Source organism: Chironomus tepperi, unplaced genomic scaffold (genome assembly GCF_022539635.2).
Source record: "Chironomus tepperi strain 1889 unplaced genomic scaffold, CSIRO-AGI_Ctep_v1 contig_33, whole genome shotgun sequence".
NCBI lineage: Eukaryota > Metazoa > Arthropoda > Insecta > Diptera > Chironomidae > Chironomus > Chironomus tepperi.
Window position 1 is genome coordinate 1,442,831 of NW_027226155.1, and position 27,475 is coordinate 1,470,305.

Sequence of the window (27,475 nt, forward strand, 5' to 3'; positions counted from 1 at the left end):
GTCTATTATTATTAATTAATTATTATTCCTTAAAATATCATATTAATCACAAAAAAAGAATCATATCCATTTTTAAAAAGCTCAAGAACACAAGATTGAAAAACACGCAGATTAAATAGGCATTTAATATATTTTACAGCAGCTTTTAATATATTTATTGCAATGATTCATCACAAGATTCGGCCGAATCGGAACTAGTCGATGCTGAAGAATTCGATGAGAGGGAAGATATAGACGATGGTGAATCGTATGGTTGACGACGATAAAATTCAATTCCATTTTTATAATCAGTTATAGAATCTTTACTTTTATCCTCGTTGCAATCCAGAACACGTAAGTGATCATACTTGTCGAGAAAAGTCCGTTCCTTACCAAATATTCTCCTTATGAATCGTTGGAGCTTCCTAATGAGCATTTCTTGACGATTACCACGTATTGGATGACTTATTTTCATTTGTGTTGATAGCTGCTTCAACTGACCAGAATCTAAAATTTTCCATTCATCGCTCGTCATTTTCCATGAAAATAGGACTGTTGTCTCATATAGACGACGATGTAAAAAGCAATTTGCTGTTGATTCATTCGAACAATTTAGGCATTGAGAAAGTCTGTCATAATCACTCGCCGTGAATTGTAAACATAATGCAATCAATACATTTTGAGACAATGGGCAGACCTGTTGGTTGAATAGAAATGACATGATTAGTGGACGATTTTAAGCATTACAAAATGTCCAGAAGTTATACTCACGTGAATAATTTCAAATGCCAGATCAAAGAGTATCCCATACTTTTTGTCATTTTTCTTGCACAGTAAGTTGGCTATATGAATTGAAAATGTTTCGACATCAAAAGAATTTTGAGTAATAATAGCTCGTGGATGTCCTTTGAGTCGATTTAATGACATTTTTGATACAATCTGCATTTTCGCATAACAAGCACCATGAACCTCCATTGGCAATGAGAGATGATAGCCTGGTGAAATACAGTCATCTTCCTCGCATGTCACAACCGAATTTGCGTCATCTTCCTCCACATAATGATTAACAATTTTCTTTGAGAATATTGGAGTGTCGTTCTTGCTGATGATTTTTATCTCTTCATGTGACGAGTCATTTCCTACTTCCATACGTCCATCATTCATTCTATTCATGATATCAGAGAAATATTTATGAATATCTTCAGATGCTGGTGACATATTGCCAATTCTTGTAATATGTCTGGATGGTGGTGAGTATAAGAAATTATTTGTTGGAGATGAACGATAAGTATAATAATTAGGTGATCTAAAACCAGGATTTGGTGACATAATATGTCGTGTACTACTCATGGGAGAACTGCATGGTGATAAGAAGCTTGGATGTGGTGATGATCGTCTCATCTGAGCAATCTGAGATCTTTGAGATATTTTATTTCTAGTTCTATTGAATGGAATTATATTTTCCGTATTCTCCTCACTAAATTCGTATTTCTTGTCAGCCAAACGTCGTTTCCTAAAAATACTTATCTTTTCGCACTTTTCATTCTCTTCGGAAAATTCATAAGTCTTTTCAGCTGCCTCTAATATTTCAGGTGATGATGGTGCATAGGATTTCTTCTTTAACAGACGACTTGATGAGGACATAGGATTATCAGTCTTTTTAACATTTTTTGGTTGCTCATCATCATCATCCTGTGTAAGCGTATTATTAATTTTATCATCACAACCAATTTTCTTAGTGACTTCATTTGTTTTATTAGGATTAATATTAATATCGGCAGTAGATGTCGATGCAGCAGAACTGCATTCATTGTCATCAAATTCAGAAAAATCAGCAAGAATTTGTTCCACGATTGAATTCGGCTTCACCATTTTTGAAGCTGGCTCTTTGTGGTGAAAATTGTTGTTGTCATGACCTGCCTCAATATCATTACTGTTTGTTAATATCGTTGTTGCCTCAAAGGTTGTATTTGGTTTTGATAAATATTTATGACTTATGAAATTTTTACCAATACTTTGAGTCTTTTGTAGATCCAAATCAACATTGATTGTATGTATGATACTATTTTCACACATAATTAAATGATGTGGTGCATTAAGGTGAATTTTAGGTTGAAATTTTTGGGTGCACTCATTAAATCGATATTTTGTATGTATTGTAAAATTGCACTCTATGCATAAATCATAGTCCTTGAATAGATCATCGGATGTATCATTTTCACGTAATTTCTTACAGCTCAAACATCCTAATTTTGGGACACGAATAATTGTCAGAAATGAATGTTGATCATCAATCTCACTACTTCCATGTATGACTAAAGTCCTTGCATCATTTTTCCATTGTGTCATTGTGACGTACTTTATGTCCTCAACACCATGATCATCAAATAAATTTACTTTATACTATAATTAAGAAAATGGAATTGGAATTAGATTATGAAAGTTTTGGAAATAAAAAAAAAATAAAGTAATTTTTATGCAGACATTCCAAAAATGAACAAAAAAGTTTTTTTTTTACTCACATATCTATGAAGTGGCATATGAGGTTTAAAGATCCAGAAGAATAATTCATATTTATATCCTGAATTAAAGTCATAAGTCTCACTATTTTCGCAACATCTCTTATAGGATAAAAGAAAATTGCCGCATAATGAAAGTCCCATGAAAACTTGATTTTCTAAATAACAAAATGGTATTATATCCTTTAAGCAGAATCTAAGATCCGACGAAATGTGATTGAAGTCATGAACATTGGATTTTTTAGTCAGAGAATAGTTGAAATATCCAGTTAAGGACCGATTGACAAAATTCAATAAAATATTTTTATTATTTCGTTTTCGACGAAATTTTACTGACGTTTCACATAAATTTAATTCACTTTCCGATTCATCATCACTATCTGTGGTCAGTCTTTTCTTTATCATGTTTATATCACTTAATATTAATGGCCAATTTCACGATATTTTTAAGGATAAAAAACAAACAAAAATGTTAAAGATTCTTTAAAGGTGTTGCACAAATCACCCAAATTTCTTTATTCTCCACATGTTATATGCTTTATGTTGTGTACCTGTTTTTTGTCAGAACAACAAAAGCATAAACTTTAAGCATACTTCTTAGTAAAACTACAATTTTTCAGTTTCTCAAATTCGGTACTTTATTAAATCATGTAGATTAATATTATTAAATAATTTATGCGTCAACATTATCGTTATTTTGCAAGTCCTGTGACTCAAGGCTGAATATAATTTGTCTAATTCCTTGCATCCAAGGTTTATTATATCCTTTCATTATGATCTTGCGTTGGATACCACCAGCATTTTTAGCATCTTTCTGTTCAACATCTAAAAATATTAATTATATTTAGTTAATCAGTGTTGCTGTGTTGCAGCATAGAAAATAATCTTACATTCGACTAATTGCACTAATAACTTTTGTAGATCAATATCACATTTGTCCCATTCATCTTCTAAATTCTTAAGCTTTGCTTTAACATTAGATTGCACGGAAGGATTCAACTGGTCAATACTTTGTTGCAATGTGCTGCATACTTTCTCTTTTGATTTTTCAGAATTAAATTCTGATGTTTCTTGGAGATCAGATTTGTCACTATTGTTACTGGTTTCACCTAATCCAAAAGGAACTGTGGGAAGCAATTGTAATGGCTCTTGTGGGAAGTTGCTGGAGTTTTGTGATACAGGAGGTTTACTTAGTGGAAATGCGACTCGTTTATTTAAATTAATTTTTAGCTTTCCAGTTGGCTCGAATTTCGATAAATCCATAGGGTCATTCCAACCTATAATGAATTATGATTATATTTAATGAGTTATAGCATAAAATGTATACATTTACCTTCCATTTTTAAGTTTTTTATACAAAAATTAATTGAATCTTTTTTGCAAAAAAATGACAACAAATACAGACTTAGGGTTTTCAACTTGTACGATTCAATATTTTTTGAAAAGCCGACATTCCCCTGCTTCCAACGAACATTTTTCAAATTATTATAAATACTGAGTTGTCAACACGAACGTTTTTTAGATCTAAATATTGAATATTAGTGAAATTAAGCGATAAATATGTCTTTAATTAAGAAGATTGTTGAAATAGTCGAGAGATCCGACATGGTTGATGCAAAGAAACACATAAACAAGCTCAATAAAGAGATAAAGGATCATAAAGAAAAGGTACAAAAAATTTTGTAAATTTAATTATGCAAAAATCTGATTTAAATTATTTAAATAGGTTCGGTCATTGATGGAAGCGAATTATAATGACTTTATGCCTGAGATTGTATCGAATGAGACATTGTTGGAAGAAGGCAGCATTTTAGAAAATGATGTGATTAATCTTAAAGAAAACTTAAACAATGAAAGCACAAATATGCTTAAATCAGCCAGTGAAGAAGTCTCAAGACTAACAGAGGAACTGAATGAGAATCAACTTGCATTAATCACTTCTTTAAAATTGGTTAAAATCGATTATTTGCTCCATAAGATCAAACCTTACAATGAAGCAAAGAATTTTAAGCTAGTCAATAATTTATTAAATGACATTCAACTGTTAATTGGAGATCCAGATGATAAAATCATTAGACGGCTTGAAATATACAAAAATCTCAAAGTCAAACTAACTGTTGAACGTGAAACTATGATGAAGAACCTAATTGGGCAGTTTGAAAGTTTAGTTCAGACAAAGCAAAAGACATTCCCAAAAAATCAATCAATCACATTCATCATATCCAAGAATTCACAAGAACTTGTTGAATGCATCCATACATTGCTGGAATGTGATTATGATTTCCAAAAGTTTGTCGATTTCTGCGTTAATAATATTTTTCAACCAATTGCAAGCCGAGCTGTTTCATTGGATATTAAAGAAAATGACAAAGAAGTAACAATGATTCTTATGTACAGCATAGAACCAGTAAGCGATGAATTACGACCAAACTATGAAATTGTGTTCCTTAATCTCCGAAGTGTTTTGTTTCTTATGCGTCACATGAATGTCCAAGTTCAAGACAATTATCACTTCCTGGCATACCTTTTTAATGATTTTAAGCCTAAAATCTTTGACTTGATCTTCAATGAATGCTTAAAGTACAATATTCCAAAAACATATGATGAGAAGAATCATTCAACAATTAATGCAGATATTGGAAAATTGTGCAGGAATTTTACTGAATTAAACTTTTTTGATTCTGTCGATGACAAGGATGTCGAAGCTTTTTGTAACAAGATTGATGATTTATTCTTCGAGCAATTTACTAAGAATGTTCAATCGTCAGCTAATGAAATTTTAAAACGTGATCTTCATGACATGATTCACATTTCTGATGATGCCACATTAAGCACAACAACTCCATTAACATTCCCGAAATCAATGATCTCTAAGAGCACATTGGAATTAATCAAGTTATTGGAGAAAATTATTAGACAGGCATCAAGTTGCAGTGTTGAAGATGAACAGAAGAAAACAAATTTATTAAATTCTATTAAAGCTGTATTGGATAATTACTCATTTACAATTCAGCTACATCATTCTAATTTATTGTCGAAAATTCCCCAACAATCTGCATTATTTTTCAACAATTGTATGTACCTCTGTAATTGGATTGCTTTAAATGACGAGTTTGAAGGCTTCAATATTGACGTCATAATTAATGATTTAAAACGTCAAGGAGAGGAATTTTTCGAGTGCCAAGTTGTTAAACAAAAGATTCAATTGCTGGAAATTTTAAAGGAATTTGGTAAGTAATCCCTCAAAGCCAACTGTTGTTATTATTTTGAATTTAAAACCGTACAAATGTTTTTGAATTTTTTCCGTTAAATTGTTCAGTAATTCACAGTTCATTTCTGTTTGGTTTATATTATATTCAAATTTTTAATGACCGTTAAATTTGTATTTTCACAGATCCATATCAAAGTTTGAACAACTTTCAACAAGAACATTTTAAGCCCATCCGTCAAGCTTTACGTCAAATGGATTTATTGAAGAATGTCTGGCAAACAATTCTCCCTTCAGATCTATACAACAAAACAATTGGAAATTTACTGGATGTTATTGCGATTGATATTATTAAGAAAGTCTTGCGACTTGAAGACATTTCAACAACGTTAGCTAATGGACTGGTTGAAATGATAAAGAATTTTGAGGAGAAAGGTCAATTGCTGTTTGAAGCTGATTGCAGTGCCCTTAACTTTGTTACCAATTGGAAGAAATTAATTAATCTACAATTTATTTTGGACGCCTCCCTTGTCGATATTCAAGCAAGCTGGAAGAACAATCAAATTTCCGCCTCATTTAAGGCTGAAGAAGTTAAGCATTTAATTCGTGCCTTGTTTCAGAATACCGAGCGTCGTGCTAATTGTCTACAAAATATCATATAAATCACACCAAACTAAATTGATTCCGTTATATTGTTAATTATCTTTTTATTTTGCCTTCTAATAAAAAAATACATGGAAATTTGAGTTTCAACAATTGCTGCTGTATATTTACATGATTCATTCAACTCTGTGTGTTTTGCGAAGAAAAAATATTGAGATCATTTCTCAACATAAAAAATTCTCAAATTTATTCTCTTTAAAAAATTTATAATTCGTAAGTCACACAAGGATTTAGTTATCAATTATTAGTCTTCATGAAAGAATCATGAAAAAGTTTATTTTTTGTGCTGTATTTATTATTTTAATTCAAAATATTTGTACATTAAATGTATCATCTAATTACGATCGTAATTGTGGTGTAATGAGTGAGTCAGCAGGCTTAGTTCAAGGTGGACAACTTTCTGGCAAAAATCAATTTCCATGGATCACAAATATTTTTACGAAACAAACTCTTGCATATATATTTGCTGGAAGTGGTAGTTTAATATCTCATCACTATGTGCTATGTGCTGCAAATTCTGTTGCATATGAGAATTATTTAGAGAATGGTGAATTGGATCCGGAAAGAAATTATCGTCCGTTGAAGGGTATTCGATTAATTCTCGGTTCCACAAATTATAAAGGAAGTAATGAACCAGATGTTACAGTTATTGAGACTGTACAAAAAGTAATACTACACCCAAATTTAAAAGGAACTAAACCACGCATTGCCAATATAGCTCTCCTTAAAATTAAACGCCCTATAACATTTAGTGATTCTGTTAAACCTGTTTGTATATGGAATTCAAATGACAATCAAATGAGTAATCACAATAACATGATAATGTATAGCGTTGGACATGGTATTGATGAATCCGGAAGTATTTCGTTCTTGCGAAAGCATGCGATCATGACAGTTCAATCAGATGAAATTTGTAAACGATTTTATAAAAAATTTTCAAGTGATTCTGGATTCTTTTGTGCTAAAGGAAGTAATGGAAAGACAGCATGTAGATATGATAAAGGACTTTATGTGAAAATTGATGGCCTTTGGTATCTTCGTGGAATGAGTTCGATGTTTAAGAGATTCCAAAATGGAACTTGTAGTCCGAATGCTCCCGTACTTTATGAAGATATTGAACAATACTCGTCGTGGATTAATTCTATTGTATTTTAAATGTTTTGTGCCTTATTAAATATTCTACTTAATAAAATTTAAATTGATCAACAGTCAAATTTATTTTAAATTTTTTGTAAATCCACAGAGGGGTTTCAGACTATGTTTTTGCTAATATTGCTGTTCTGCTTAATTATGCTGTATTTCAATGTTTAAATCCGTCCATCAATTATAATTTGTTATCAAAAGTTCATTTAATTTGATACAGTAGGCTGATTCTTAATGAAAACAGCAATTTTAAAGAAAATCATACTTTATTGACGAAATGTAGTTGTTTCCCCTTGTGGAATTGCCCATTGTTTACAAACAAATTTTAAAGACTTCGACAGACCTCCGATTTTTATCAAAAATGACGGATATAAAGGCATATTGCCAGTTTTGTTTAAGTATTCAAACCAAAGAAGATTTAAAGATGCCGATCACTAGAAAAATTAAGCAGGAATTCTTTAATTTGACCAGAAAAAAGGTAAAATAAAAATGTTAATTTTTTGCATCATCAATTTAATTAAATTATTTCTTCCAGCTTAATACTACAATTTATTGTGAGTTTATATGTTGTGAACCATGTCTAGAGGAATTAGAATCTGTGATTTTATTCAGATCCAAATTATTAGAAAATCAAATTACACTAGAAAAACTCCGTCAAGATCTTTTAACTGTAGAGCCACAAACTAATGAAACTAAGGAAGAAATTACAGTTCAAGATATTAAGGAACAACAAGTCAAAGAAGATGTTGAACATCCAGAAGAAATGGACATAGAATATTTAGAGGAGCATATAATTGAAGAGGAGAGTGAATTAATAGAGTCAGAGAAACTTGATGAGACTGAAGAAACATTCGAAGAGGACATGACTAACAAGCGAAGAAAATATCCAAGAAAACGACTGAAAGAGCCTATAAAATGCCCAAAATGTGATCGTCTATTTTACTATAAGAGCTACTTTGCATTTCATTTTAAGGATGTTCATCAAGAGCAGTGTGAAGTATGTCATCATTGTGGGAAAGTCTTTAAAAACAGCCGACGACTAAATTCGCATATACTAATCCACAATGTTGGAGAGAAACGATTCAAATGTGAGCAGTGTGGGAAAGAATTCAATTATAGTGGAGATCTATTAAGGCACAAAAGAATTCATGAGCAAATAAAACCATACAGCTGTCATTTTGAAGGCTGCGGAAAATCATTTGTACAGTCGTATGCTTTAAAGCTTCACCTCGATGTACATAATAATGTACGATTCAAATGTGATCGATGCGGTAGTGAATTTTCAGTTAAAACGACACTAAAGAATCACATGCTGAAATGTATCAATGGAATCTCACCATATCGGGTATCAAAAATTCGCAATAATAATAAGGAACACAGTGGATCAAGAGAAAAGTACAAGTGCTTTATAGACAGCTGTGATCGTGAATTTTCTAGTCGGAAGTATCTAGGAGTTCATTTAGAGAAGCTTCATCAAACAAAGCTTGATAATTTTGAAACTACATGTCTGGAATGTCAAATGGTTTTTGATAATGTTGGTGACTATGCTAAGCACGTAAAAATCCACAGCTGTTTATATGAATGCGATATGTGTAAGCTACGATTTAAAACAGATGAAAAACTAAAGGCACATATTGAGAAATTACACAAGGACGGTGACGATCGTCCATTTTCCTGTGATGACTGTGGAGCTAGATTTAAAAGGATGGAACATTTGAGAGGTCACCAACTTTACAAGCACTCAAATATCAAGAAATTTGAATGCACAGAATGTCCATTAAAGTTTAGACAAAGAGGTGAATTTAATGTTCATATGCGAGTTCATCAAGACATTAAACCATTCAGTTGTTGGGTAGAATCATGTAATCATGTCTGTAAAACAAGTTCCAATTTAAGGCAGCATATGAGGCTGGTACATAATGGTGAAATTAACATTTATTGTTGTGAAATTTGTCATGCAACATTTAAATACAATGTAGATCTCAATCAACATAAAAAAGATCACTCAAACAGTACAGTGTATGAGATTGTGGAGATTAATGCTGTAACATAAATTATTTAAAAAAAGAATAAATTTAACGGGTATTTAAAATTCAAAAATATTGTTTTGTAATAATCAGTCAAGTGAATTTTTGGTTTGTTAAGAAATGTTCCGTCGAGTGATATTCAGGATTAATAATAATTTAAGGACATCCATAATAAATTCAGGTAAATCATTATCATTAATATTATTCATAAAATGATAAATCATTAAAAATCATAAAGATCAAGACAAATTACTCAACATTCTAGAAAAATTTTGTGCGCAATAACGAAAAATTAAAAATAATTAAAAGCACGAGATTGGACAGTGATTGGAGGAATTAAATAATGTCTAATGCAGAGCAACTAATTAAATTATTGGATTACAATTTGGTCAATCAAAAATTTGATAATGCAAAGAAGTTATTGGATGATGAAGAGCAGTACGGCAAAGTTATATTGTCCCATTATTCTGATGTAATTCAAGAAGTTGTTTTGAAACACTTAACACCTGAAAACTATCAATCACAGCCACAACTATATGAAGCATGTGAATATATACTCAATCTATTTGCCAAAAAATGTCATCAGCAAGGAATCCTCTTTGAATTTCTGGAACTAATTGAGACTGTAAAGGATGACGATGTTTTTCGAAGCATACTCAAAGCTCTTCAGGTTATTTTGCTTAATCAAAGTGAAAGCAAGACAAGGTCATTAGAATATACGCTAAACTCGATTGAAGATTACATCCAGCAGTTGGAATTACCGAAATTATTCAACAAAAAGTATTTAGAAGAAGAAGAAGAAAAGTTGTTGGAAAATGATGAAAAAGTTCGGCGCATTTTAATGAATTATCTGACACTAGATCTGTTTTATAAGCCAATATTAACGCAGGTCGTTGAAAATTCATCTGGCGTATCAAATAATTTTAGATCAACAAAGTATAATCGCCGAAATGTGCTGTTTTGCTTCATATTGCGCTTGCTTGGTAAGCCATTATCGCACCTGGATCTTTCATTCAACACTGAAAGTCAGAAAGTAAAGACATATTCAAGGGAAGTAGCTGAGAATATTGTTGCTTCATTATGCAAGCTTCATGTCAATGTCTATGACTTACTAAAATATGTCGAAATTCAATATCGATGGCCAGCAAAGGATAAAATTGATGATGATATGACCAACATATTCCTTCATCCTGAAAAGTTTCCATTACATGAAGTTGGAATATTATTCTACTTAATTATCGGCGAGGGAATTTGCTATGAATCAGTTCCTAAAGTCTATAATCCAAAATATATTTTAAATATGGGATTATATTTGGTCAATAAATTAGTATCAGCTAATGAGTCAATCATTCCAAAAGGTCTTAAATTGTGTGAGAAGATGTTAATCAATATTAATGATTTTATTAAGGCCGATGAACTTGACGATGACATTTTCATGGACTTCTGTAACAGCCTTATCAAAGTAATAATTTATTCACCATCAAAACCGAATCGAAAGCTTGGATTGGAAGTTCTGAGAATGTATATCCTGAAATTCGACACTGCTGGTCGTTTCTTACTAATTAAGAATGTCATGAAAACATCCACACATAAAGGATTAATTGGCTACCTCACAACTCTTTATAAAGACATAATTTTTGAGAATATTGACTGTCAAGTTATATCCCAGCATTTAAGTGGCTTCAACCTTAAGCAATTGCTTTTTGATCACATTTGTAAGTTAGAGAATGGCGTTCAATGTGATCTTACAGATTCATCTGATCAAATTATTGCTGCCTTAAACTTTTTAATTGGCTTAATATTACGTGACAAAGAGAACAAAACTGGAATTAAGGATCATGTTAAGGCATTACAAAGTGGATTTTTGAACGATTTGAGATATGCTTTGGACTTTTCGCGAGCACATTTTAAGGAAGAATTCGAAAGAGTCAGGAGTGGTGCAGCTGATAACCAGAAATTCCCAAGCATGGATGTTGAAATATTAAACGATGAAGCAGGATTGAATGAAGTAACAAAGGAACGAAAATTAGAAATGTTGAATTCAGCTTTGATGATGTTCGATCTTATCGATTTTCAATTGGCTCGTGTAACTGAGACTATCGATCGAATTATCCAAAAATAAACTTAATTGCGCATAATTTTTTATACTGTTGAGTAACTGTCAAAAGATATTTGAATTAAAGCATTAAAAAATTTGTTCAGTAAATTGAACTTCATTTCAATTCAGTTCATTTAAATTTCAGAAACCGTTAAAAATTCAAATTTTATTAAACCGTTAAAATTCTATTCAATTTTCAGAACTAAAACGGCACAAATTTTTAACAGCATGCTTCGTTGAAGTCAACAGTCATGATCTCTGTATTCCTCAATCGCACATTTGTGCACGACAACTTAGTATTCCCTCACTAGCATTATATAGTGATAAGAAATTAGATGATTTTAGAGCACGAGAAGAGGAAAAGGAGGCTGATTTTAATAAGCAACCAATAGAAAAGGAAGAAAAAGCTAGCAAGGAAGAGTCCACAAATCAGGAAGATGAGAAAGTAACAGAAGTAAAAAATAAAATTTTAGATGCTGCATTAGAATTTGTGTCGACAGCAGGATGGACGAGAAATGCAATAACAAAAGGTGCAGAGAAAGCAGGCTATCCAGGCACAATTCATGGAATGTTTCCAAAAGGTGGAATTGAGCTTATTAATTATTTTTACCTTAAATGTAACAAGCAATTAGTCGAAACAATGCAAGAGAAAGTAGCTGGAGTTGAGAAAGTAGAAGATCCAAAGCAATTCGTGACTTGGGCGATCAAGGAACGACTTATTATGATGAGGCCTTACATTAGTACATGGCCACAAGCTTTAGCTATTATGACGCTTCCACCAAATGTTCCAACATCATTAGCTAACATGCTGACACTCGTCGACGATATTTGCTATTACAGTGGAGATCGATCTGTTGATGTAAGTAATGCTTAGTGTGTCTATGATGCCTAATTTCACAACATTTCTTTCTCTTTATAGTTCAATTGGTACGCACGAAGAATAGGATTGGCAACAATATACAAAGCAACAGAATTATACCTTCTTCAAGACTCAACGCCTGATAATGAAGCTACATGGAAATTTTTAGAACGAAGAATCGCAGATGCAAGTTTAGTCCACGATGTCCTTATACAATCAGAAAGTGCAACAAATCAACTTTCTCAAGCAGTCACATCGGCATTCACAACAGCACGAAACATTTTAGGACTTAATTTTGAACGAAGATAGCCATTACAGAAAGATAGTAGTGATAAAAGTTCGATGAATGACAAGTCCAAACCTGATGATGCAAAAAAGTAAATAATTTTGTGTAGAAGTCATTAACTAATACTTTAATTAAATATATATTTCCCGAAAATATTCTTGAAATAAACAAGATAAGCAAGGCATAAATTTTTCTGAATTTTATTTTTTTCATTTTTAAAATAGATTTTTTTAATAGTCTGAATATTTTTTTCGTCTTATTCATTAAAAGATGATATTAGTTGATATATAATCTTTGGTGAAATTAAAAAAAAACTTAACACTAAGGATAGATGTCATTGAAAAATACATAATTTTGAAAATACTTTCTTTCTTTTTGGGGAAATTGAAATTAACTGAAATTCTACCATTGAAAACCGTACAAATTCATTTCGTAAAACCTTTCAATTGTTTCAAAATGTTTGAAAACATTACAAATGTTTTAAATTTCAAATTTTAGCCGTTATAAAATGAATTTTTATAATTTTCAAATTGTTGAATTTCCGTTAATTCCAACAAAAAATTACTGTCAATTAAAAGTTATTTAAAGAGTATTATAAGCTGTCCGAACATATTCCTTTATCTTCGGAGGTAATGGCAAACTATTGATGTTTGATTTGTTCACATTGCTTACAAGTAGATTTAGACACAAATTCTGTAAGCTTGGAACTTTATTTTCTCTTGATATTGGATAGATTAATCGTACTGCTATCGGAAGTAAATCACTATTATCACACTTTACGAATCCAACAACAGAACTTTGAGATTTTTTAACTGTATCTTCAATGATGTCAATCAACGAATGATTAATTTTTGATCCTTGTGTTAATACTTCAAATTGATTCCTGCAATGAAATGTTTTGGAGTTTGCCCGAAATGATAATGTAAAGGACTTGTTTTCTGTGCTGCTGTCACGAATTAAGAAACTTCCATTTTGCTTGTTTGACAAGATTTTTTGTGCATCAGCACGGCTGTAAATAAAAAAAAACGCAACACTCATTATTACACTTAAAAATTTCCCACTGTTGTGCAGTCATAAATAACGAAAGAAAAGTGGTGCATTGGAATTTATGCTGTATCTTTTTGAAAAATGAAAACTTACCTCAAGTTAGGCCAATAGCAGTTTAATTTATATAATTCTTTTTTCATCTCATCACAATTATTATTAATATTATTCAATTGATCTGTTGTTTCGGCAGTGCTGCTTTGTGTCTGTGGATTTTCTTGACTATTTTCCAATGTATTTTGCTCAGTTACTTCTTCAGCTATGTTTTCACATGTATTACTAGCTTTTTGACGATTCCTTTTGAACTTTTTCTGTATTTTACGTCTTAATAAAGACAACCAATTGTTATTTGATGCGTTATCCATTGTGTATATTACCTTAATTAATGAAAATAAAAATTTTCTCAGTTTCAACTGAGGGGGATGTATACTCAAAAAGTTCTAAGTCTCGCTGATTTTCCCCTAGTTTTATTTTCAAAAATATTCTGAACGTTATTAATGTTTTGAGTAAAATCGCGGGAAAATGAATAAAATTGAAAACATTGTGAAGAAATTAATTAATTATTATGGAAAAGATGAAGCTTTTCCAGAGTGCTGTTATTTATTTGGACAAAAATCAGTTGGCAAGTCATTGTGCATTGAAAAATTCTTAGCAGAAGCCAAAGATTACTTAGAAACAGTGATTATTTATGCAGACGAAATATATGCAAACAAAATTCTCTTTGAAGTTATAATTAATAAATTTAATAATCATGTATTATGTGAGGAAAACTCTTATGGGCCGTATGCTAAAATTGATTGTATGGAAGACTTCCTTAACGAATTATCAGCACTTGATTCTGACAAATCTTATCTAATAATTATTGAAAAAGCTGAGAAAATGAGAGATATGGACTTAAATATACTACAAATATTCATGAAATTACAAGAATTCACTGGATTGAACATTTCCTGCTTATTTGTATCACATCTGGCTTTTGAGAAATTTGGAGTTGAAGATATGCTGAAAATTTACGTTCCTGATTATAATAAAAATGACATTACTGAGATATTTATGGCCAAATATGAGGATATACATGCACGAATAAAGATCCAGATTGAAGACAGTAATATCAATGAAAGTGATAAAATGACTCAATTGGAGATCTTCGAAAGCATGAATGAAGAATTCTTCAAAAATTACCTCAATATATTTTTAAATGTCTTTTATAAAGCCTGTCGTGACTTAAAGGAACTAACTTTTCTCTTAGAAAAGTGTTATTCATCATATTACTCCCCAGTTTTGAGTGGTGAAATTAAGGTCAATGACGTCACAAATCTTTGGAGACACGTCAATAAAGAGCTTAAAACGTCGCTTAATACAATTTATATGCGTATCGGAAATGTCGGAGCTCCTGAAGCAGTAAAGAACGATGAGAATGCTGAGGATGGATTTGAGATACAGCAGAAACAGAGCAGCATGAAGTCATTTGCTCAAACACTTGAATTACCTTATTATGCCAAATATTTGTTAATTGCTAGCTTTCTTGCCAGCCATAATGATGCTAAAAGTGACAAGAAGCTGTTCATGAAAAATCATGGTAAAGAAAGGAAACGGAAGCAGCAAACGAAGGTAAGGAGCTCAAACTTATGTTCAGTAACAATTTTAATTCATACTCTAACTTTAGCTTTCAGACAAGATGAATGTTCAGTTTGGTCCGAAATCATTCAGCATCGATCGTCTACTGGCTATTTTCTATGCTATTTTGGACGAGAAAGTTGGCTTAACATGTAATTTACTGTCTCAAATATCAACTCTAGTGGATCTTAATTTCCTTACATACGTGTCTGGAGAAAATAATATTATGGAAGGAACATCTCGTCTTCAAAGCACAATAGGTCTAGACTTTGCCATAAATATTGGAAAGCTTGTTGGATTTAATGTTAAGCAATATTTGGTTGATTTTCATTAAAGGCATTTTGATCCAAAATAACGGTTTTTTGAGATTTGAAATTTATTACTGGAATGTTATTGGAATTTTCCAGAAAAGAATTTCAAAATAATTCAAAACCGTTAAATTCATTGGAATTTTCCATTCAATTTTAAAAGCTGAAAAACCCGTTGAAACTGTAAAGTTAATTATTTATACCAATAGAAATAAAAGATTGTTCATGTTTCTTTTAATGTTGTTGTTTTTTTTTTTTCTTCTAGATTAATTTCTATTTTTTTATTCAATTTGTTTCTTAATAGAAACGAATGCTTAAGAATTTACAAAAAAAACTTAAAGATCACGCACTCATTCGCTCATTCAGTCATGTGCATTGGTTTCTTATTTAGTTTTTACTAATAAATTATTAGACTTTTAGGACAAAGTGTTTTTATGCGACGTATGAAAATTTTTTCCCTAACTCACTTTAAGATCAAATTTAAAAAAAAATTCTCGGAATGAAAAAAATTATAAATGAATGTAACAATAAAAAAAAAGGAAATAATAACGGCTTAGGTATTAAATCATTCTTGAATTAAGAGGTTTTGTTTTTGTAGAAAAATGGATTGAGATGAATGAATTTACAACTCGTCTTTGAGATCTTCCTCATCGCCAGTAGGTGGTGGTCCTTGTCCTCCTTGTCCTTGGTATAATTTAGCAATAATTGGCTGCACAACTTCTTCAAGTTCCTTCTTTTGTTTTCTGTATTCTTCTGAGTCTGTATCTTGGTGATCTTCAAGCCATTTAATTTTTTCGTCAATAGCCTCTTCCATCTTTGTCTTCTCTTCATCTGATAATTTAGCTCCGAGTTTCTCCTTATCTCCAATTTGGTTCTTAAGACTGTATGCATAGCTTTCAAGTTCATTACGTGCTTCAACACGTTCCTTGAGTTTCTTGTCATCATCAGCGAAACGTTCAGCATCCTTAATCATACGTTCGATATCTTCTGGTGTAAGTCTGTTTTGGTCATTTGTGATGACAATCTTTTCGCGATTTCCTGTGCCCTTATCTTCAGCACTGACTTGAAGGATACCGTTAGCATCAATTTCGAATGAGACTTCAATTTGTGGAATTCCTCTTGGTGCTGGTGGGATTCCAGTCAAGTCGAATTTACCTAATAAGTGATTGTCTTTGGTCATTGGACGTTCTCCTTCATATACTTGAATTGTGACTGTATGTTGGTTATCACTGGCAGTTGAGAAAATTTGTGATTTCTTTGTTGGAATGACTGTATTTCTTGGAATCAATTTTGTCATGACACCTCCAACTGTTTCAATACCCATAGTCAATGGATTAACATCAAGTAAGACAATAGCATCTGTATCTTGTTCTCCTGAAAGAACACCAGCTTGTACGGCAGCACCATAAGCAACAGCTTCATCAGGATTAATACCACGGGATGGTTCCTTTCCATTGAAGAATTCTTTGACTAATTGTTGGACCTTTGGAATACGTGTTGAACCACCGACAAGTACAATTTCATCAACATCCTTTTTGTTCATGTCAGCATCTTCTAAGACTTTTTGGACTGGCTTCAATGTTGAACGGAACAAATCCATGTTCAATTCTTCGAACTTAGCACGTGAAAGTGATTCGCTGAAATCTTCGCCTTCAAAGAATGATTCAATTTCAATCCTGACTTGTTGTGATGCTGAAAGGGCACGTTTTGCTTTTTCGACTTCACGACGGAGTTTTTGGACAGCACGGTTGTCTTTTCTGATATCCTTGCCCTTCTTCTTCTTGTACAATTTAATGAAATGATCCATAACACGTTGATCGAAATCTTCACCACCCAAATGAGTATCTCCGTTTGTAGCAACGACTTCAAAAACTCCATTATCAATTGTAAGTAATGAGACATCGAAGGTACCACCACCAAGATCGAATACTAAGACATTCTTTTCACCATCTTTTTTGTCTAAACCATAAGCAATAGCGGCAGCAGTTGGTTCGTTAATAATTCTCATAACATTAAGTCCAGCAATGACACCAGCATCCTTTGTGGCTTGACGTTGAGCATCATTGAAGTATGCAGGAACTGTGACGACAGCATGTGTAACTTTCTTGCCTAAGTAAGCTTCAGCTGTTTCCTTCATCTTTCCAAGAACCATAGCGGAAATTTCCTCAGGTGTAAAGACTTTATTTCCCTTAGATGTAGCAACTTCAATATGTGGTTTTGAGTTCTTTTCAATAACTTTGAATGGGAAAAATTTAATATCATGTTGAACAGCTGAATCTGACCATTCACGACCAATTAAACGTTTAGCATCAAAAACTGTATTTTCTGGATTTGTTGTAAGTTGATTCTTTGCTGCGTCACCAATAAGACGCTCTCCCTCAGCAGTAAATGCAACGTATGAAGGTGTGATTCGGTTACCCTGATCATTGGCAATAATTTCGACACGTCCATTCTTATACACACCAACACTATAATTATATTGATGAATATGAATATGATGTGTGTAAAGTACGTACGAAAAAGAGGAAGGAAAGAAGAAGAAAAGAAATTGTTAGAATAAGGTTATCAGAAACTAACTGTAAAATAGACATACCATGAGTAAGTTGTTCCTAAATCGATACCAATCACAGTTCCGATATCTTTTTTGTCTTTATCTTCACTGGATGAAACTCCCAGTACGGCAATAGCCGTCACAAATAATGCTATTGTTAATCTCATACCTAATTTAAATGAGATAATAAGACTTTAGTCCGGGAATAAATAGAAATTTCTAGTCGAAAAATGTGGATTGACGAAATTTTGTGCAATTTTCCAGAATTTTAATGAAAATTCTTTAGTTAAGCTATTCCTCTAATTAGTAAGCATAATTTTATGCAAGAAAATTGCAAGTTCAGTGGACTTGTAATACATCTTTTTTAGGAATTCATTTGAGCCACGTCATTCTTTTCAGTGATTCGGCTTTTGAAAATTCTATCACAAATTGCACAATTATTTAGTCAATTTCACATTAATTAAACTATTTATGCTTACTTATTATCTCCTATTTATTCTTAATTGATAATTTTATTTAATAAATATCCTTTAATTCACTAGATAATTCACTTTTATAATTTTTTTCTTCTTCTTTATGTCTTATTAGAATTTTTTCACGACTTGTCTGTTTGAACTACAAAAATGAAATACGAAGGAATTGGAACAGTGAGCGAAATTTATACGCTCTATAGATTGAAAAGACTGACGTGTAAATCACTCTATAGCTACACATAAATGTTTCATTTTCAACATTTTACTCTCGATTTTAGACATATCCAGACAGACTTTTATGAACATTCTTTTCATAAATGAGTGTAAAATTAATCTAAAAATTTCACTGGATCTTGCATAATCCAGTTAAATTCCTTAAATTCATGAAAAATCCCTTGTTCCACTCTAACGGTTGTTGCAGCATAACTTTTGAAATGGACCAATCAGAAAGCACCAACTATATGTTTCTGATGAAATAGGACATAACGGAAATGAAACACTTTCCAATATATTCCCGATTTTTCTCAAAGTTTCTCTGGATGTTTGAGATATTATCAGTCAAATTTATTTTTGTTGATTTTTCGAAGATTACTTGGTTTTTACCAATTATTGCATAAACTATAAGAAATATTGAGCATAGAAATGGGGAAACATTCATTCAGAAAGCATCAACAATGATGAGTCAATCATAATAATACCTTTTCATTTTCAAATTAACGAACTATTGAAATTCAAATTTATTTTCAGAATCATGTTTTGGCCCCTTGAAAAAATTTAAAAAATTACCGTTATTAGCCTTTTAAAAGTAACCTAAAAATATTTCAAAACAAAATAAACAAAAACATCATTTTGTACTTTTGTAAAATAAATAAATAATTCAGAATGGAAGACACAATTAAAATTGATAAGGTAAGGAAGTTATTAATAAACAAAATCCTCACTAATTGAGCATATATTTGTAGGATGATACGAAACCATTTAAGAAAAAATTCAATAAATTTGAAAAATTCACACCGAAAAGAAATTTTCAAAGAAAACCATTAAAATTGCAAAGTCTGGATCTTGAGGAGCATCAAATAAAGAAGTATCAACGAGGAAATGCAACAATCAATAAAAATAAAATCAGAACAGGATTCTTCAAAAATAAATTATTTAAGCAAGAAAAGAAGTTCCAATATGCAGTTGAGCAGTCAGCGAGAGCAGAAATTTTACTCAATGAAGACAGTGGATATTTGATGGCTGATGATGGAGAAGAGACAACAGAATACACACAAGATGATATCAAGCAACATGTCGATATTGCTTCAGCATCAAAAAGCTTTAAATTGAATCTTGATTTCGGTTCTTATAGTGTTAATTATACTAGAAATGGACGACATTTAGTACTTGGTGGAAAGAAGGGACATTTAGCAGCATTTGATTGGATATCAAAGAAACTGTATTGTGAATTTAATGTTATGGAGGAAATAATGGATGTAAAGTGGCTTCATCTCGAAACAATGTTTGCTGTAGCACAAAAGAAGTGGGTTCATTTCTATGACAATAAAGGAACAGAAATTCATTGTGTCAAAAAGATGAATGATGTAAATCAACTTGAATTCCTTCCATATCATTTTCTATTAGCTAGTGGAAGTGACAATGGCTGGTTAAAATGGCTTGATGTGTCAATTGGTGAAATGGTTGCTCAATTTCCATCACTAGATGATAAAATCACATTAATGAGACAAAATCCAGGAAATGCTACAATATCTGTTGGAAGTGCCAAAGGAATTGTATCATTTTGGTCACCAGCCGTTCACAGAAAACCACTTGCGAGAATCTTATGTCATGTAGCACCAATGACTGCTATGGCATTTAATTCTGATGGTTCTAAATTAGCTACAGCTGGAATGGATAAATTAGTTAAGTTATGGGATACAAGATCATTCAAGGAACCTCTTACACAATATAAAACAAAATCTATAGTTCATAATATAGCCTTATCACAGAGAAATGTTATGGCACTTGCCATTGGCGATAAATGTGAAATATTCAGAACAATCAGTACAGGAAATGTTCAATCAATTGACAGTTATTTGAAGCATTCTGAAAGTTCTCCAATCAGTTCCCTTCAGTATGTGCCTTATGAAGATATCTTAGGTATTGGAACAAAGAACGGATTCTCATCAATTCTCGTACCAGGATGTGGTGAACCCAATTTCGATGCTCTCGAACAGAATCCATTCAGAACTAAGCAACAACGACGAGAACATGAAGTTAAAGCTTTGCTTGAAAAGATTCCTGCTGATTTGATTACTCTAGATGCTACACAAATCGTTAATGTGGATATTGAGCATTTAGAAGAGAAATTAAATAAGAAACCCGAAGTTCAAGTAAGTTAAAGAATTCTAACTGTTTTCAAAAATTCAAAATCACTGCATCGTTGTGTCAATTTGAATTTTTGAAAACCGTTAAAAATTTAAAATTTTAAAAGCCGTTAAATAATCTTGATTTTTAAATTCCAGATTCCAATATCAAAACTTAATGAGAAGAAAAAGGGTAAGCGCTCAGGCGTAGATATGGCTAAAATCAAGCAATTACAAAAGGCTGAAGAAAAACAACATTTATTGAAAGCAGCAAAACAGGAAGAATTCATTGAAGTAAAGAAACAAAAGAAGATGAAAAAGAAGGCAGATACCGATGATAGTGACTCAAATGTGCTAGATCGCTTTAGAAAAAAATCTAAAAAATAAATATCTAATCACAAATGAACTATAATTATTTAGAATTTATTTATTGACAGATTCACATTCTTCCTTGTCATATTCCCATGATTTATTGTTCTATAGCGTCATAAACATCTGATTTTCCATCAATACAGACTTGACACAGACTAATTGTGATAATCAGCTATTTGTATTATTAACATGCATTCTATAATTCCACAAACTGATAACGATAATAATGACTAATTGTTGTACAAAAATTATTTTGACTGATCAACTGTCAAATAAAATTTGAAAATTTTTGCGAATCGCATTTCGATGAAAAGGGTAAAAGATATGAAAACATCTAGTGAACATTTTCGGCAAGAGTAAAAATATGCAGCAGGTGCTAAATCATATACCCTAAATAAAAATACCTTTAGAGAAAAAATTCATTTGCAATATTTTCGTTTTAAAATTTATAGAAAAAATAATTAAGCCAAATGGCTTCTTTACCATTGCCACCACGGAAACAAAGCCGAAACTTTACATTTAGCCAAACATCCAATAAAATTCACAAACATACACGAATTAGGGAATATATTCTATATTGTTGTCCAACAAATCACTTTCAAAAAGGACTAGAAAATTTCTGGTCGCAGGCAAAGGAACTGTTTAATGGAAGTGCTCACAATTATTCAATTCCGCACATTACACTTGTGTCCTTCTTTAAAGTGAGTAGCTATAAGATATTTTTTAAATATTTATTGATTCCCAATTAACTATTAAAAATGTACCAAAATCGATTTTAAGGCACATGAAGACGTCAACTTTCTTGACACATTAAAAACATTGGCTGAAGATGGAAAATATTTAAATCGACCAATGGAACTTGAGTTGTACACAAGTTCAAATTTTATAGGTTTTTTCGTAAAGGAAGACGATGCCAATGTCCTGAAAAGAATTGCACTGAAATTTGTTAAGGAAATTCAGGATTCAAGTGAGTATCTTAATTAAACATTATATGTAGGCTAGTGATACATTAATGGTGGACGGTATCGATTATCATAAAATATTTAATCTCTTATCCTAGTAATTAGTGATACAATAGACGGGATTGATCATCTTATTGCTTGCTTTCCTTACTGTGCAAGTGCAGTAAATGATAAAACCTCTTCTCGGTGTATTCCAAAAAGTTCAAGATGTAAGAATCACAATTTATCAACTAACTTATTTATTCATCATTACCTTCTTATTTTATTTAGTTAATTTAATTTCTTTCATATTATCACCACTTTAGTTTACCTATTCACTCTATTGGTTTTACTTAATTTATGGTTTATTATCAATTATTTCCTATCAAGTTGGATATTTATTCATTAGTTTGCTTTACTACAATTAAGGTAGGTGAGGTTTCGGTCTAACATTATTCATTTTATTATAATTAGCTACAATATTAACGACGTGATGCATTTTTGAATATTAAATTTAACGGCTATTAAAAATTTAAATTTTAACGATTTTCAAAAATTCAAATGAATTGAAATGAAATGAACTTGATAGTTTACTGAACGAATTTCAGTTTAAAAAGTAAACAAGACACTTAATAGCCAATTTAGTATGCAAAAATGCACAAACATCAATAAAAACAGCCATTTAAATTCAAATCTCATATTTTTCAGCAATATCATTGGAACCGCACGTGAAGAATCTTCATCTAACACTTGCGTATCAATTTCCATCAAATGTATACCAAAACTTGGCAGATTTGGTAGAACAAATTGATACCTCGTATGCAAATAGCTGGGAATTGAGGCTTTACTCACGAGATCCAAGATTAGCAACAAAACAAGTCCATAAAGTTATTTATTCACATTCATCTCGTGAACATGACGAGTTGGAATTAAGAGTTGGAGATTACGTGTATATTAATGGTGATGCTATACAAAATTCAATTGATGGATGGGTTGAAGGTATCAGTTGTAATGGAAATGTTGGATTTTTGCCACTAAATCATACGGAAAGAACATCCGAGACAAATGTATGGACTTTGAATGCAACTGTTCCATTATGTCAAGCGTCAGATAATAAAGAGATATCCACTGATGCAATTGACGGTGTTGTTCAGTCACATATATTAAGAGAGGGTAAATATTATTGCACCACTTGAATATTATCGATAAGATATGAACTTATCATTTATTTCATTTAATATTAGATTTCTATATCAATGAAAATCGATTTAGTCAGACTTCAAAAATGGACGAAAGTGTGACATCGAATCTGACAAGAAGAGGACGACGACGAATTTTGATTTTAAGGCATGGTGAGAGAGTGGATTTTGCATTTGGCAACACATGGACACAATTTAGTTTCAATGATTCACAAAATTATGTCCGAATGGATTTAAATATGCCTGAAACTTTACCACCAAGAGTGACTGAAGATTGGGAAAAGGATTCACCGTTAACGACAATCGGGAGCTTCCAATGTCATCAAGTTGGACAATCGTTAAAGAATTTTGGTGTAAATTTCTCAAAAGTTTATGTCTCGCCATCATATCGATGTGTCCAAACAGCAAATGAAGTATTGAGTGCTATGGATGCTTATGATGTTCCATTAAATGTTGAGTATGGATTATTTGAATGGTGTTTATGGTATGAGCTTGGATTGCCACAATTTTTAACTGAAAAGGAGCTTGCTGTAATTTTTAATATAAATGAGGAGTACATACCATTTATGAAGAAGGATGACCTAGAGGAAATATTGAAGGAATCATTAGAAGATTTTTATAGTCGTAGTTTATCGACTATGAGGAAAATTCTTAGCAATTCTGAAGATGGTGATATATTAATTGTGGCTCATGCAATTTCAATTGAGACATTAAGTCGTGAATTAGTTGGCAAGGAGCAACGAAGTCGAGCTGAATTAAGAAATTTATTAATGAGAATTCCATATCTTGCAACGGTTGCAATAACGGAAACAGATGATCATAGTTACCAATTTATTGAGCCTCCGTGCCTAACACTTACACACAATTCTTGTTCAAAATTCGATTGGCGAATACTTGATGACAATTAAGCTACTTTATCATTATCATTATTATTATTTCTTTAATCTCGCTTTAACTCGATTATTGTCAAAAAAAGCTACTAATTTTTCTATTTAAGATAGATTGTTACCGTCATAAATTGTGAGATTTTTCACATTCTTTTCTCTCTTGATTATTAAATTAATTAAAAAAATGAAACTAAAATAAAAGTTGTTGAGATTACAAAACTAATCAAAATTGGCTTTGAGTTTTTGATTTGTCTAATCTAAATTTTTGTATAGATCGAATATTCAAGGGCTTGATTTTTGATTGCTGTAAGAAAGGTGAATGGCAGTGTAATTAAATTTTCAGGTTCAATACTTCTTGAAGGAATATAAAACTAAACAGACATTTTGAATTTGAAAGAGGTAACTGGAATAATATTCCATTGGAAAGTTCCAGAAATTTCCAGATTTATTGCAACTGAAGGGTAATAAACAGAAATTTTAAATTTGAAAGTTGTAACTAGAATGAAATTCCATTGGAAAATTCTAGGATTTTCCAGATTCATAAGAACCTTCCAAATTGTTCGTTTCATTCAAATATTAAAAAACTGTTACTTTTTCATTCAGTTTCAAGTTCAACTCTTTTCAGTTCATTTAAAAATCCGTTAGAAATTTCAAAAACCGATGATTTGAATTTTTGAAAACCGTTATAATTTTTGAATTAAAAATCTAGCAATCGATGCATAAAATTTCGATAAATCCTTGAGATGCCTTGAAGGATGAATTTTCTAGAATAATACTCTAAATAATCAATAATGAAAAGCTAAACAAATATCTTGTTGACTCATTCCAAAATGGCAATTCAAATATTTGCAGTCGTTAAACCCGGATTTCAACATCGTACCCAAACTTTACGTGTTTTGGCCATAAAAAATAAATTAACATAATTTACGGAGAAGTGGGAAAAAACCAGGATTTGAACTGTCACGAGCCAAATTGTGAAATATCATTGATCCGAGGTTTCGAACTAAGACTTGTTTACACAATCTTCTTGTTTTTCCTTCTAGAATAAAATATGGATGATGTAAGCAATGAACAGCACAAAAGGCACCTTGAAATGGTCATGCGGAATGAGCATGCAAAAATTATTGGCTACATCGCATCAAACATTAATGACATTATCAATGCTTTCAAAATGATTCTTAACTTTGCTGAAAATGACGAAATTTGATGATTAAAGGCTGTAAACATGTTGTTGACTTCTAAGTTTATAAATGGAATTATTTATTTAAAAATCTACTATGTGTATTTACAAGAATACGTAATTTTTTTTATTATACTTTAATTATCTTCTGTGACAAAAAAAAACTAAGAAAATGGAACAAAAATTTCATACTTTTTTGGGGAATAAAACACATCAATTGTCTCATTCTGCAGTTCTTTTTCTTTAAGGAGATGATGAAAAAATAACACAGCAATTTTTAATAATATTATTTCTTTCCTAGAATGTTAAACATGCTTTTCAGCACTATCGACGGTAAATAATTAAGAACATTTATTGAAGATGTTGATCGAACATGAAAAGTGACAATGGATATAATTTTGGATCTTGTTTGAACAATTTCTTGAGTTGATTGGTATATCCAGTCAATGTACGAACAGTATCGACCTTTTCTTCCATGATTTCTTCAGCAATATAATGAGCTAATGATCCGTCATATCCGCATGATGGTGATGCAGTCAATGAGGCATGTGAGTGATGACGATGGATGTCATTGGCCTTAATCAAAAGATTCTTCTCAATATCAGCAGCTTTAGCCATTGCAGCCATTTCAGTGACATTGGCACTTGACTTGATACTTTCAATGTCTTTGTTTAAGATGTACTTATGAGGAACTCCACGTTTTGCCATTTGCTTGATCATGTCAATACCTCTGTTCCATGCGCTGTCTGATAATCCATGGAGGGTCTTTTCGAAACCGGGACGATCTTTGGTGTATGTTCCGAATTGAGCAGCCAAGAAGAAGTATTCATATGAGCGTGTCAAGTATTCATTGGCGTACTTAATGAATTCATCATAAACTTCAACTTTTGAGGCGTCGATGATTCTTGATGTGGCATCTGTATGGAAAAATACAAATTCTGCTATGACTAACTATTTCCTGAATATATTAATTATTTTTCTCTAACTAAACTATTATTGATATTACAATAATTTACAATTGCAAATGACGTGCAATTTAGAACCAATTAAGGTCAATTTGCAAGTGCGTATTGATAATTAAACTAAAAACTTACCCTCAACACAGCTATCAGGATTTGAGCAGCAATCTTGTGCTTCAACTTCTCCGAAAAGATTTTCTGGAGGGCATGGTGTCTCGAGACTCTATGAAAATACAGTAAGCATATATTTTTATTATTATTTCTTTGTATTTTTCCATACACAATCTTTTGTTATGTTAGTCGAATGTCATGATTATTATGATATTAGTCATGTTCTCCGTACTAGTTATAGTCTAAGTGTCACACATACCTTTCCAGAATCTGTTGATAAGTTTGCTGAGGCAAAAGCAACAAGGCAGAGAATAATGATTGATTTCATTGTGTCTTACTGGATCTTTTTTTGTTCACTGTTTTTATATTTTTACAAAAATTGTATTATTTTATTCAACAAAGAATTAATTCTGAATTTGATCGACTTGATTTAAAGGATTGATACCGACTAAACTTTTTAATTTGCGCCTCTCACACAGAACTAAAAAATTTACGTCCTTCTTAATGGATGTGAAATTTAGAAATGTCGATTTAATGGAACTAAAAACAAAGTAATATCTCTCGCACACAATGACGAGAACTTATTGAGCTCGAATAAAGTGTCGTGCGCAAAATGAACAATGGAAAAAAACACGAGGAGCTCAAAGCATGCTTTGGAAATGATGACTTTTTCTTTGTCAAAACAAGTCTTTGTATGTGTTAGTAT

The 27,475-nt window shown here is 31.6% G+C and overlaps 10 protein-coding genes across 16 annotated transcripts; 6 read left to right on the top strand and 4 right to left on the bottom strand.

Annotated features, from left to right (window-relative positions):
- Positions 1–8: 8 nt before the first annotated feature.
- On the bottom strand, positions 9–2,972 carry LOC139094185 (uncharacterized). Its single transcript, XM_070645163.1, has 3 exons — positions 2,502–2,972; positions 751–2,382; positions 9–676 (listed from the first exon to the last, which is right to left on the bottom strand). Exons 1-3 carry the CDS (start codon positions 2,901–2,903, stop codon positions 155–157), a joined length of 2,556 nt encoding a protein of 851 aa, XP_070501264.1. The 5' UTR covers positions 2,904–2,972; the 3' UTR covers positions 9–154.
- Positions 2,973–3,110: 138 nt separating this feature from the next.
- On the bottom strand, positions 3,111–3,939 carry LOC139094630 (uncharacterized). Its single transcript, XM_070645760.1, has 3 exons — positions 3,832–3,939; positions 3,389–3,775; positions 3,111–3,323 (listed from the first exon to the last, which is right to left on the bottom strand). Exons 1-3 carry the CDS (start codon positions 3,836–3,838, stop codon positions 3,172–3,174), a joined length of 546 nt encoding a protein of 181 aa, XP_070501861.1. The 5' UTR covers positions 3,839–3,939; the 3' UTR covers positions 3,111–3,171.
- Positions 3,940–4,001: 62 nt separating this feature from the next.
- On the top strand, positions 4,002–6,462 carry Zw10 (Zeste-white 10). The gene is made up of 3 exons (XM_070645967.1): positions 4,002–4,166; positions 4,225–5,728; positions 5,893–6,462. Exons 1-3 carry the CDS (start codon positions 4,059–4,061, stop codon positions 6,366–6,368), a joined length of 2,088 nt encoding a protein of 695 aa, XP_070502068.1. The 5' UTR covers positions 4,002–4,058; the 3' UTR covers positions 6,369–6,462.
- A 92-nt stretch (positions 6,463–6,554) lies between these two features.
- LOC139094798 (CLIP domain-containing serine protease B4-like) lies at positions 6,555–7,577 on the top strand. The gene has a single exon (XM_070645978.1). It carries the CDS (start codon positions 6,634–6,636, stop codon positions 7,522–7,524), a length of 891 nt encoding a protein of 296 aa, XP_070502079.1. The 5' UTR covers positions 6,555–6,633; the 3' UTR covers positions 7,525–7,577.
- A 271-nt stretch (positions 7,578–7,848) lies between these two features.
- Orc5 (origin recognition complex subunit 5) lies at positions 7,849–15,919 on the top strand. The gene is made up of 4 exons (XM_070644798.1): positions 7,849–7,990; positions 8,048–9,556; positions 14,337–15,437; positions 15,493–15,919. Exons 1-4 carry the CDS (start codon positions 7,874–7,876, stop codon positions 15,775–15,777), a joined length of 3,012 nt encoding a protein of 1,003 aa, XP_070500899.1. The 5' UTR covers positions 7,849–7,873; the 3' UTR covers positions 15,778–15,919.
- LOC139093787 (ubiquinone biosynthesis protein COQ9, mitochondrial-like) lies at positions 9,598–12,985 on the top strand. Of its 2 annotated transcripts, XM_070644625.1 has the most exons (3): positions 9,598–9,720; positions 11,838–12,496; positions 12,557–12,985. In XM_070644625.1, exons 1-3 carry the CDS (start codon positions 9,660–9,662, stop codon positions 12,803–12,805), a joined length of 969 nt encoding a protein of 322 aa, XP_070500726.1. In that variant the 5' UTR covers positions 9,598–9,659; the 3' UTR covers positions 12,806–12,985. The 2 variants fall into 2 exon arrangements, with proteins under 2 accessions (XP_070500726.1, XP_070500718.1); XM_070644617.1 differs by lacking the exons at positions 11,838–12,496; positions 12,557–12,985 and adding an exon at positions 9,805–11,750 and having other exon boundaries at positions 9,617–9,720.
- Positions 15,920–15,979: 60 nt separating the features above from the next.
- Hsc70-3 (heat shock protein 70 cognate 3) lies at positions 15,980–18,919 on the bottom strand. Its single transcript, XM_070645242.1, has 3 exons — positions 18,782–18,919; positions 18,345–18,471; positions 15,980–18,219 (listed from the first exon to the last, which is right to left on the bottom strand). The coding sequence occupies exons 2-3, from the start codon at positions 18,467–18,469 to the stop codon at positions 16,374–16,376; spliced, it is 1,971 nt and encodes a 656-aa protein (XP_070501343.1). The 5' UTR covers positions 18,470–18,471; positions 18,782–18,919; the 3' UTR covers positions 15,980–16,373.
- Positions 18,920–19,604: 685 nt separating this feature from the next.
- LOC139093943 (WD repeat-containing protein 46) lies at positions 19,605–21,532 on the top strand. Its single transcript, XM_070644809.1, has 3 exons — positions 19,605–19,684; positions 19,738–21,147; positions 21,280–21,532. Exons 1-3 carry the CDS (start codon positions 19,658–19,660, stop codon positions 21,505–21,507), a joined length of 1,665 nt encoding a protein of 554 aa, XP_070500910.1. The 5' UTR covers positions 19,605–19,657; the 3' UTR covers positions 21,508–21,532.
- A 355-nt stretch (positions 21,533–21,887) lies between these two features.
- Positions 21,888–24,684, top strand: Epp (Ecdysteroid phosphate phosphatase). 6 transcript variants are annotated; one of them, XM_070645559.1, is made up of 5 exons: positions 21,888–22,193; positions 22,273–22,459; positions 22,553–22,663; positions 23,142–23,606; positions 23,678–24,684. In XM_070645559.1, exons 1-5 carry the CDS (start codon positions 21,963–21,965, stop codon positions 24,538–24,540), a joined length of 1,857 nt encoding a protein of 618 aa, XP_070501660.1. In that variant the 5' UTR covers positions 21,888–21,962; the 3' UTR covers positions 24,541–24,684. The 6 variants fall into 6 exon arrangements, with proteins under 6 accessions (XP_070501660.1, XP_070501670.1, XP_070501697.1 ...); XM_070645578.1 differs by lacking the exon at positions 21,888–22,193 and adding an exon at positions 22,824–22,866 and having other exon boundaries at positions 22,324–22,459; positions 23,678–24,681; XM_070645569.1 differs by lacking the exon at positions 22,553–22,663 and having other exon boundaries at positions 23,678–24,682.
- Positions 24,685–25,799: 1,115 nt separating this feature from the next.
- Positions 25,800–27,298, bottom strand: Fer2LCH (Ferritin 2 light chain homologue). Its single transcript, XM_070646190.1, has 3 exons — positions 27,029–27,298; positions 26,794–26,881; positions 25,800–26,616 (listed from the first exon to the last, which is right to left on the bottom strand). The coding sequence occupies exons 1-3, from the start codon at positions 27,095–27,097 to the stop codon at positions 26,051–26,053; spliced, it is 723 nt and encodes a 240-aa protein (XP_070502291.1). The 5' UTR covers positions 27,098–27,298; the 3' UTR covers positions 25,800–26,050.
- Positions 27,299–27,475: the final 177 nt, after the last annotated feature.

What these genes read in the sequence shown, in the direction of transcription:
- Orc5 (XM_070644798.1), top strand. Translation starts at nt 7,874, where the DNA reads ATGACGGATATAAAGGCATATTGCCAGTTTTGTTTAAGTATTCAAACC. An exon ending in TTAATTTGACCAGAAAAAAG is followed by an intron (nt 7,991 to 8,047) that starts GTAAAATAAAAA and finishes TATTTCTTCCAG; the next exon opens with CTTAATACTACAATTTATTG. An exon ending in AACGGAAGCAGCAAACGAAG is followed by an intron (nt 15,438 to 15,492) that starts GTAAGGAGCTCA and finishes CTCTAACTTTAG; the next exon opens with CTTTCAGACAAGATGAATGT.
- Epp (XM_070645559.1), top strand. Translation starts at nt 21,963, where the DNA reads ATGGCTTCTTTACCATTGCCACCACGGAAACAAAGCCGAAACTTTACA. An exon ending in TATTCCAAAAAGTTCAAGAT is followed by an intron (nt 22,664 to 23,141) that starts GTAAGAATCACA and finishes CATATTTTTCAG; the next exon opens with CAATATCATTGGAACCGCAC. An exon ending in GTCACATATATTAAGAGAGG is followed by an intron (nt 23,607 to 23,677) that starts GTAAATATTATT and finishes ATTTAATATTAG; the next exon opens with ATTTCTATATCAATGAAAAT.
- Fer2LCH (XM_070646190.1), bottom strand. Translation starts at nt 27,097, where the DNA reads ATGAAATCAATCATTATTCTCTGCCTTGTTGCTTTTGCCTCAGCAAAC. An exon ending in TATCAACAGATTCTGGAAAG is followed by an intron (nt 26,882 to 27,028) that starts GTATGTGTGACA and finishes GTATTTTCATAG; the next exon opens with AGTCTCGAGACACCATGCCC. An exon ending in TCCTGATAGCTGTGTTGAGG is followed by an intron (nt 26,617 to 26,793) that starts GTAAGTTTTTAG and finishes TTTTCCATACAG; the next exon opens with ATGCCACATCAAGAATCATC.
- Zw10 (XM_070645967.1), top strand. Translation starts at nt 4,059, where the DNA reads ATGTCTTTAATTAAGAAGATTGTTGAAATAGTCGAGAGATCCGACATG. An exon ending in TAAAGGATCATAAAGAAAAG is followed by an intron (nt 4,167 to 4,224) that starts GTACAAAAAATT and finishes TTATTTAAATAG; the next exon opens with GTTCGGTCATTGATGGAAGC. An exon ending in GGAAATTTTAAAGGAATTTG is followed by an intron (nt 5,729 to 5,892) that starts GTAAGTAATCCC and finishes GTATTTTCACAG; the next exon opens with ATCCATATCAAAGTTTGAAC.
- LOC139093787 (XM_070644617.1), top strand. Translation starts at nt 9,883, where the DNA reads ATGTCTAATGCAGAGCAACTAATTAAATTATTGGATTACAATTTGGTC.
- LOC139093943 (XM_070644809.1), top strand. Translation starts at nt 19,658, where the DNA reads ATGGAAGACACAATTAAAATTGATAAG. An exon ending in ACACAATTAAAATTGATAAG is followed by an intron (nt 19,685 to 19,737) that starts GTAAGGAAGTTA and finishes ATATATTTGTAG; the next exon opens with GATGATACGAAACCATTTAA. An exon ending in ATAAGAAACCCGAAGTTCAA is followed by an intron (nt 21,148 to 21,279) that starts GTAAGTTAAAGA and finishes TTTAAATTCCAG; the next exon opens with ATTCCAATATCAAAACTTAA.
- LOC139094630 (XM_070645760.1), bottom strand. An exon ending in ATTAGTGCAATTAGTCGAAT is followed by an intron (nt 3,324 to 3,388) that starts GTAAGATTATTT and finishes TAATATTTTTAG; the next exon opens with ATGTTGAACAGAAAGATGCT.
- LOC139094798 (XM_070645978.1), top strand. Translation starts at nt 6,634, where the DNA reads ATGAAAAAGTTTATTTTTTGTGCTGTATTTATTATTTTAATTCAAAAT.
- LOC139094185 (XM_070645163.1), bottom strand. Translation starts at nt 2,903, where the DNA reads ATGATAAAGAAAAGACTGACCACAGATAGTGATGATGAATCGGAAAGT. An exon ending in ATATGCCACTTCATAGATAT is followed by an intron (nt 2,383 to 2,501) that starts GTGAGTAAAAAA and finishes TCTTAATTATAG; the next exon opens with TATAAAGTAAATTTATTTGA. An exon ending in TGGCATTTGAAATTATTCAC is followed by an intron (nt 677 to 750) that starts GTGAGTATAACT and finishes TTCAACCAACAG; the next exon opens with GTCTGCCCATTGTCTCAAAA.
- Hsc70-3 (XM_070645242.1), bottom strand. Translation starts at nt 18,469, where the DNA reads ATGAGATTAACAATAGCATTATTTGTGACGGCTATTGCCGTACTGGGA. An exon ending in TTAGGAACAACTTACTCATG is followed by an intron (nt 18,220 to 18,344) that starts GTATGTCTATTT and finishes ATATAATTATAG; the next exon opens with TGTTGGTGTGTATAAGAATG.